An 8908-nucleotide genomic window follows, 5' to 3' on the forward strand; every position below is an offset into this window, starting at 1 on the left:
AAGAAACTAAAATATACAATGATAATTTTACTTTTTTTTGTACTAATTTGTTCAAGCCAACATTTACATTGTACATTGCATAAGAAAAACGAGTTGATAGATTGATGAAGATAATCCAAGTGAAGAAAAGTTTTGTACGAATTATTACTGTTTGTTGGGAGCATGAGAATGTGAAGTAGACAGATGAGGTTGATGCCAAAAGGATACTTTTATTTATTTGTATTATTATTTTTGTGGTTGGCACGTGGCATTGACAAGTATGATGAACCGTGATCTGAAGTGATTACAACAACTGTAATTATTCTTTGCTGCTCACTCACTCACTCTTCTCCTGTGAATGACACCGACAACAATCTAAACCAAACAAGACATGGTCACATACAATTCTCTCTCCGCTCTCTTGCTCTCTTGAATGAAACGTTAACAGAGAAAGGAAAATGGACCTCTTAACCACCTTCTACTCTATCTGCTTTCAGCTTTCATCATCCTCTTTGCAAGTTCCAAGAGTTAAATCACTCTCCACACAATTCTCTTTCTGAAAGAACAACGTGCGAGTGTGTGTATGAGTGTCTATACGATAGCATCGGCATGTTCTGTTGGTCCCACGTTCCCAACTCAACAAAACCCCCTTTTTTCCATTCCCACATTCTTCTCACTCACCCCATGTCCCTGTGATCACCTCCCTCTTCTGCATTCCATGTAAGAGGAGGGACTTCGTAAGGTTAAGGATCCAAAGCTTTCAACTTTCAACCTCTCTCTCAGTTGGATCTTCTTGCTCCTGCTATGGACCCAAGCACTCGTCTTGATCATGCCCTCTTTCAGCTCACTCCAACCAGAACCAGGTTCTAATGATTCACAGTTCACAGACACGTAAATATTGTAGCACCAAATAGTTTTAACTTTGCGTATTTCTTGTTTTGTATGTTGAAGGTGTGACCTTGTTGTTGCTGGTGGAGGTGTGACTGAAAGACTGGCTTCTGGGCTGTTAGAACCTTTTCTTTCTCACCTGAAAAGTGCCAAGGATCAGATTTCCAAAGGTGGCTATTCCATCACTCTGCGTCCACCTGGTGGATATGCTCCCTGGTTCACCAAAGCCACCCTCCAAAGGTTCTTCAGTCTCTTACTTCAGTTCTACACTTCTACTCTTCCTTTTGGTTTGCAACCATTTGGGAGTTTAATAAATTGGTTTAGAATGTTCTGAATGCAGAAAATTATGAATTTTAGATCAGACCGAGATAAATTGGATTATAATGTTTAGCCTCCTTTAATTAATTGTGTGTAGGTTATAATCACATGGAATGATTTTATAAGACCGATGTTGTTTGTCTGTTTTGGTTCATTTTCAATAGGTTTGTTAGATTTATAAGCACTCCAGAAGTTCTAGAGAGGTTTGTGACAATAGAGAAGGAGATTGTGCAGATTGAAGAAGGGTCGATTCAGTCAAGTGAGAGGAGCAATTTGGTCGCGGAAGCAGAAGGTATGAATAGAAAATCTTTTTCCCGTTATTTAGTTACTGTGTTGATTGGAATTGGATATCGCAGAACATCTAGCTCCTTGATTATTTTCCCCTATCATCATTTTTAATTAAACTTTCTTGTGGTAAATTCTTATTTCTTTCCATAATTCTGCAACTATTCAATTACAAAGGTCATTACTTTTTTTCTTCTTTGAAAGTTCCGAATAGTATTAGATGCTAAACTCACGTATTATGATGTAAGCCTTTATCTTTGGCTAATCTAATTGGAAGGGTACCAAATTTGATTTTTTGTACGATCCTCTGTAAGAAAGACTCGCACATGAACCTCTAGGCAGTATCATTAGCCACTTTTCTGAAGCCATAACCAGTTGTCCATCTCTTTCTTTCTTTTCTATTGGTTTATCTTCCACTACCACTTAATATAAGAACTGGGGAAAGAGAAAAGGTATAAAGCAGGTAAGGTTAACTGGAAATCTGCACTGTTTCTATTGGTGTAATAATGAAGGTAAATTAGAAAAAGAAAAGAAAATTGTTACTCCAACTTTATATTTTGAGCTGTTGTTAACAAGAAACATGTTATCTGCAGATGGACGTGTCAGAAAGTCAACAACTTCCTCTAAGGTATGTAAATGTGGCTCTTGCTAATGTTTTCTTCAGTTTCGGTAAGCTATTTAAACTCTTATCATCTGGTGTGTTTAGCTGAAAGATGAGCAACCTGGAAACAATGAAGATGGATATGAAGAAAACTCCAGGTATTGAATTTTTGGTGTTTTCCTTATGTTCCTTTATCTGAAATCTTTTTGTTCTTCAGGATGTATCTAATATTCCTTATAACATTTTCTTCATCAATTTTCTATGAACAGAATTCGCCTTCAACGTGTTCTAGATAATCGTAAAGCTATGCTTTGCAAAGAACAAGCAATGGCCTATGCCCGTGCTCTAGTTGCAGGATTTTACCCAGAATCTGTGGATGATCTTATATGTTTTGCTGATGCATTTGGAGCTTCACGTTTAAGGTCAGCAAGCATACCACAAAATGTTCAGTGCACAAAATGATATTGATCAATTGAAACAGCTTACTTTGAATGGAAAAAAAATAATAATAATAGATTAAACCTTTACCTTACACGAGTAGAAGTTCCATTTGTACTTGTATTTATGCTTGGGCATAGTGGTTTCACACTTTATTAACTCTTCACTGCTTGTTTTTCATTTTACTCTTTTATCAGTAAGATATTATTTACAGTGTTCCTTCTGAGATGACCAGCACAAACAGTATCTGGTATATCTATTCATATGATTCCTTAGTAAAGGATTATGGAATGAAGATTCAGTATTTCATTATTGCAAAGATCTTCTCTTTTTATGTCCCTGGAAACTTCCCATGTTTTGTTATTTATTATAATGTTGATGCATGTAGGGAAGCATGCATAAATTTCTTAGAGCTGTGCAAACAAAAGAATGAAGACAAGCTGTGGATAGATGAGATAGCAGCCATGCAGGCATCTGCTCAGCGTGAATTGCCATACTTAAGGACATCTGGGATCATACTTGCTGGTGAAGATGATACAAGCAGTAAATTAAATGGCATAACTGATGCCCCAATTTCTGAGTCAACGCCAAGTCATGCAAGTTTCGAAGGCCAAGGTATCCTCATATACTGCTAACTGGTTCAGTTAATTTTACCTCTTCTGAGTACTACTGTTCCAGAAAACAAATATGCCTTTAGCCATACTCATCTTTGATAAAAATGTCATTATGATAGTCTCACCAGTTTTAGTCTATTTTCTTCGTTGTTAAACTAAAAGTATGTATAGTTCTTTTTGAGAAAATTTAGGTTTAATACAGTAATTTCCTTTTAGTTGATGGATTGTGATTGCCTCACCCTTGAGTTCTTGGTTAGACTGGTGCAAATCTACTTTGAGTTTCCGCAAAATGTACCTGAAGCTAATGTTCTGAAACGAAGTCTACCAAATAAGTTAGTTATTTGTTGATTATGAAAAATTGCAGATTATAGCTTTCCAACATCAAGTCAAAATCCATCAACAGATGGAAGAGGTCAAATACCAATGTCCTGGCCAAACCATGTACATCAGTACATGCACAACTTTCAGGGCCATGCCTTTCAACAAATGCCCCCATACCAAGGGTTCCTCTATCCTGGTATGCAGGTTCCTCCTTCATATTATCCAGGTAATATGCATTGGCCTCCAAGTGTGGAAGACTCACATATTGTTCATGACCGAGACAAGGATTACCATAAATCACCATATAAGAAAAAGAAGAAGAAGAAGCATTCTCAAGTACTGGAGCAGTCTGAAGAAGAAAGCTCAACAGCTTCCTCTGACTCCAGTTATGAGAGTGATTCAAGCCAAGGTAAAAAGCAATCTTCAAAAGAACATCAGCACAAAAAGAAGCATGGAAGGAAGTCCTCAAGGAAAGTAGTTATACGCAATATAAACTATATAACCTCTAATGGAGATGGTGAGAAGGGTGGTGTCACAGAGGGGAGTTTGTCCAATGAGGAGGAATTTATCAATGGAGATTCCCTGAAACAGCAGGTAGAGGAAGCTGTAAAGTCAAGCTCCCGTCATCATAAGAAACACCATAGTTCAAAACATCCCGGCATGCTAAATGGCTCAACAGATACTGATTCTAATGCAATAAAGGGCAACAACAACTGGGACGCTTTCCAGAATCTTCTTCTTAGAGATGATGATTCAGCTCTTGATGCAGAAGAACAACCTATGAAGTTTGAGGAGGAATATACTGTCAATCAGAATTTTGAGAATGAAAGGTCAAATGAATTTAATCATAAACCTGACGTTACTCGAGTGATTTCTAATGATTCCTTTGTTGTGACAGAGAGGGAATTCAACAGTTATAGTCAAAATCGTGTTGATAACTTTAAGGAAGGAAAGGATGCACTTTCGTTGATGAAGAAAAATAGTACCACAGATGCAGAGATGCTATTTTCTGGGAGAAATGACGAATCGGGTAGCTATTCCATGTCCACTCTGTCTGGTAATGGCCCAGAATCTTCTCTCACTAAATGCCAGAAAGAAGAGGATTGGTTTATTATCAATAAGTCTGATAAACCAAGAAATGAGAATCAGAACCGAGATTTCAGCATTTTTAATGGCGTTGCTACATCAACAACTACTGATTCACTTCTTTTAGAGAAAAACAAGAAAGACATTATGACTGATGATTCTTTTATGATTCAAGCTCGATCATCAGAAGATAAATTCAATTCTCAGTCAGCAGCTGATCTAAGTTTGGTTTCAGACATTGTTGGGGCTACTGAATTCATGAACATCACACAAGAAGGTTCACAAAATAAGACTGAAACTTTAAATTCCCATGAGCCTGAAGACCTCTTCATGGTTCTTGATCGTGATTCAGTTGCAGAGCGAAGTGTGGCTCCCTGGAGCATGGAAATGGATTATGAGAATAACATTGCTTCAAATGCAGCTAATAGAAAGCTTTCTGAAGTTGAAACAGATCAAAATCATCCATCTAATAATGAGGGTACTGATACAAAAACTCCTGGAGTGAAAAATGGAAAAGTTTCAAGTAAAGAAGCAAAGTCTAAGGCTATCAATGCATCTCTTGGTAAAAGCAAATCTGATATCACATCAAAAAGCAAATCATCCCCAGGAACCAGAACTAGAGTTGTGAAGAGCAAATCTGAGAAGGTAAAATATAGGAACTGTCTCTACCAATTTCCTTGAAAGGTTGGCATAGAGGGTAGCAAAATTCTGCTTTGCCTTGGCAGTTTACTAAGTGGAATTAAAACTTTAAGATAATTGTGCAGATCCTATTTAAAGTGTTGATTTTTATCAACTGTTAGTTTGATTTACAAAATGGGTTCAAAAAATCTTACTCAATTAAGAGGGTCTTGAAATAAAAGTTGAGTGCAAGATTAATTATATAATGAACATTACCTATCCCTACACGAAACCTAGATTTTGATACTGCAGTTTAATGTTAATATAGGATGTGTAGAGTCTGGATTGTTTTAGAGGAATTTGACCCCAGTTCTGTATGTTCCATGCATTGATAAATCAAACTGCAAGTTATTTGTACAAATTTCAACCGTGTAATGAGTTTTCAGTAGTTTTGAAATTTCATTGAATGAACTGCTTCCTGTTTATTTTCAGAAAATCAGAAATTTCTTGTTCAATTCTTTGATTACATTGCTCAGAAAACTACACTTTCTGTTGCACCGAATACGCATGGAATGTTCCTTGATTATATGGCTTAAGAAAAAGCAACACTTCCTATTATGCTAACTATATATGAGATGGGTACTTCTCTTGATATTTTCTATAGAAGTATCATCAAAAGTTGTTGCAGTGCCTCATTTTCTACTGATTTTTAATTTGTTCACATCTATTGCCCTCTTTTATTTGTAGGAGGAGGAAACTAGAAAGAGAAAGGAGGATCTGATGATCCAGAGGCAGAAAAGAATTACTGAAAGAAGTACTTCTAAGAAGACTGGAACTGAAACCAAGACTTCCTTGACTTCTGCAAAGAAAGGGAATCCTAAGATACATCCATCCAATGAGGAGACTAAGAAATTGAACAAACCAGTCCTCAGGAATTCCACCATTGAACGCCTTGCAGCTGCTCGAGTATTTCAGCCAAAGGTTCCACTAAGTCAAGCAAAATCTGGACCAACCAGGAAACCACCCTTGAAGGCAAATGGTATACCTCTGCAGAAGACTGCCAGCACAGAAAAGAAGAAGCAGGCTTCAAAAGAAGTCAAATCTTCAAGTCAAAAACAAGATACTAAGAAAACAAATGGGGAAGTTCTTACCTCCACTAATGGCAAGGCTAAGAATGAAATGGAAGTCTCAGTTGAATTACCAGTGAAATCTGGTGCTGCACAATATGTTGAACCAAACAACAACAATCTTGATTTGAAAGATAATGAAGAGCCAATCAAGACATCATCAGAGAAACAAACAACATATTTGATTTCAGAAAAAGATAACGTGCCTGGAAATGTTGGCCAGATTAAGGTGAACTCAGCTTTGCCAAATCACGATCGCACATTGCAAGGAGGTGAAGAAGTGTCGAACAAGTTATCTCAACCTCTTAGTGATAACAACCCTCAACATATTACTGATGCGATCACAAATCCTGCAGCTGCATTACCCAGCAAACCCGTTACAGTTTCTGCTGTGAACTCAAAGATTAATCAAGAAATAGATGAAAGTAATGCTCCCTTGCCTAATGTCACCGAGAAACAAATTTCTACACCTCCACCACCCAGTAGTAACCAACTGATGCCAGAACCAGTCCACTCCAGAAAAAAATGGAACACTGATGAGGATTCTTCAAAACCAGCAAAAGGATTTCGTAAGCTTCTGTTCTTTGGAAGAAAGAGCTGAAGCATCCTGGTGCATTGGTACAGTGCAAATTGGTTCATGATAATTCTCTGAAATGTTCAGACGGTTATCACTTCTTTATTCCATGCTTTTGGTTATTCAATATTTGAAGAAGAGTTCAGTTTGTCCATTCTTTTAATCAACAGAAAGCGTTTGGCACATTGAATTATTTGTTGTTTTGAACACGTCTATGAAATGTGGAAGATTGTAGATAGTTACCAGCTTGCCACACGTGATAATAACATGGAACTGGGAGTTGCGGTTATATAAGAGATCCATGATGTAAATTATCTGAATATGGTGTTGTTTCCTAAGGAAGGATTTCACAGGTGAATAAATTTTCTATGTTGGAACTTGGAACACTATACAAGGCTCCTCGTGTTTACTTGTATTTGGAAATCTTAAAAGTTATAATGTTTGGTGTGTATTGTTTTCGGAATATTTCATATTGCAATTATGTGTCACAAGTTCATTTTGATCCTTTGGAGGCTCAATGAATGATAGATTGTTGTAGCATAGTTCTGAAATGATGAGAAAGAGAAATAGCAGTGGCATGCAATTGATGCAAATGGATAACAGAACCAAAAGGAGAAAATTAATGGTAGCAACAAGGCACCGACATAAACCGCAATAAATATGATGGTGATGTGTAAGACAAGACCGTGAAAACGTTAGCTGAAAATCGAACAGTGCTTAGCTGTGTACTGATTGTGGTGTAGTTTTGTCATCTACACTGACATGTGCATTATGCATCGGCAAAGAATCCTCACATCACGATTATGTTCGAGAGAAACAAAAATACAAAATGCAATAAATTAAATTTTTTTTTTATGAAGTTATCACATTTTTTTATTTCTAATGAAAAATATTTTTAAAACAACTTTATTTCTTTAAGGTTTAAACCCACGAATGGTCCTCGTATTTAGATGGAAATCTCAAATGGGTCATCATTTTTTTTTCGGTCTCAATTGGATCATATTTTTTGTAAAAATGAGTCAATTTTATCCTAATAGTTAAGTGTTCTCAGACGACGTTAAGTTTAACTGAGCTATATTTTATATTTTGATGGCGTGGTATAACTGCAAAAGTTGGAGAGAAGAAAGAAGAAAAAGCGAGATGCAGAAGGATGAAGGAGGTTAGCTCATCTGGCATTGGAATGGCCACAAGGGAAGCTTATTCGCAAAGCCCCAAAAAGAAAGTTCCTCTCTTTCCTCTTCTCTCTCTTCTTTGCTTCACTTCCATCTTCCTCCTTCTCTCCCAATTCAGAACCACCTCCTCCCCTCCCATAGCCCACTCTCTTCCCACCTTCCACAAACACACCCAAGATTCCTGCAATTTCTCCGACGGAAAATGGATCACTCATCCTCCCAGAATTCCAACCTACGACCACACCTGCAAGGAGATCTTCAAGGGCTGGAACTGCCTCTCCGCCAACAAATCCAACGCCCCTCTTCTCCCACCTCATCATCATATGAATAATATTAAGCACTATAAACAAAATCAAACATGGAGCCCCAAACTATATCCAGACCAAAAGGAAAAATTGATATAATTTTAACTTTAAAGTAACATATTAATTTAATATTTGTAGATGATCCATGAATAATTCCCTTATTCCTCTCTCTCTTCTGGTCTCACTTTCAAATGCAACATGAACACATCAATGTTTGTGAACTGTAATGGTGAAGCATCGGCGCCGTGGAAGGTGATTTAAAACACATCAGTCATTCAATTTTAATGAACAATGTCACGCCATCAAAATATAAAATGCTGCTCAGCTAAACTTAACGCCGTTTGAGAGCACTTAACGGTTAAGGTAAAATTGGCTCATTTTTACAAAAAATATAACCCAATTGAGACCGAAAAAAAAAAACGATGACCCATTTGAGATTTCCATATAAATACGAGAACCATCCAAGGGTTTCAACCTTTCTTTAAATATAAAAGTGGTGGAAAAAATATTAGAATCATGTTTTAAAACATGATTTTAATGATAAATAAGTAAATTAAAGTCATGTTTTAAAATAAAAATTAT

General features: G+C 36.8%; 1 protein-coding gene across 1 annotated transcript; it reads left to right on the forward strand.

The window, feature by feature from the left end:
- Positions 1 to 311: 311 nt before the first annotated feature.
- Positions 312 to 7314, forward strand: LOC108323418 (COP1-interacting protein 7). Its single transcript, XM_017555869.2, has 9 exons — positions 312 to 842; positions 931 to 1107; positions 1350 to 1477; positions 2064 to 2098; positions 2177 to 2229; positions 2341 to 2493; positions 2898 to 3124; positions 3488 to 5175; positions 5896 to 7314. Exons 1-9 carry the CDS (start codon positions 784 to 786, stop codon positions 6874 to 6876), a joined length of 3501 nt encoding a protein of 1166 aa, XP_017411358.1. The 5' UTR covers positions 312 to 783; the 3' UTR covers positions 6877 to 7314.
- The last annotated feature ends 1594 nt before the right edge of the window (positions 7315 to 8908 follow it).

The sequence above is a fragment of the Vigna angularis genome, chromosome 11 (assembly GCF_016808095.1).
Source record: "Vigna angularis cultivar LongXiaoDou No.4 chromosome 11, ASM1680809v1, whole genome shotgun sequence".
Lineage (NCBI taxonomy): Eukaryota > Viridiplantae > Streptophyta > Magnoliopsida > Fabales > Fabaceae > Vigna > Vigna angularis.

Excerpts from the sequence above, each read along its gene's own strand:
- LOC108323418 (XM_017555869.2), top strand. The coding sequence starts at position 784 with ATGGACCCAAGCACTCGTCTTGATCATGCCCTCTTTCAGCTCACTCCA. Across the intron at positions 843-930 it reads CTCACTCCAACCAGAACCAG|GTGTGACCTTGTTGTTGCTG; the intron begins GTTCTAATGATT and ends TGTATGTTGAAG. Across the intron at positions 3,125-3,487 it reads TGCAAGTTTCGAAGGCCAAG|ATTATAGCTTTCCAACATCA; the intron begins GTATCCTCATAT and ends GAAAAATTGCAG.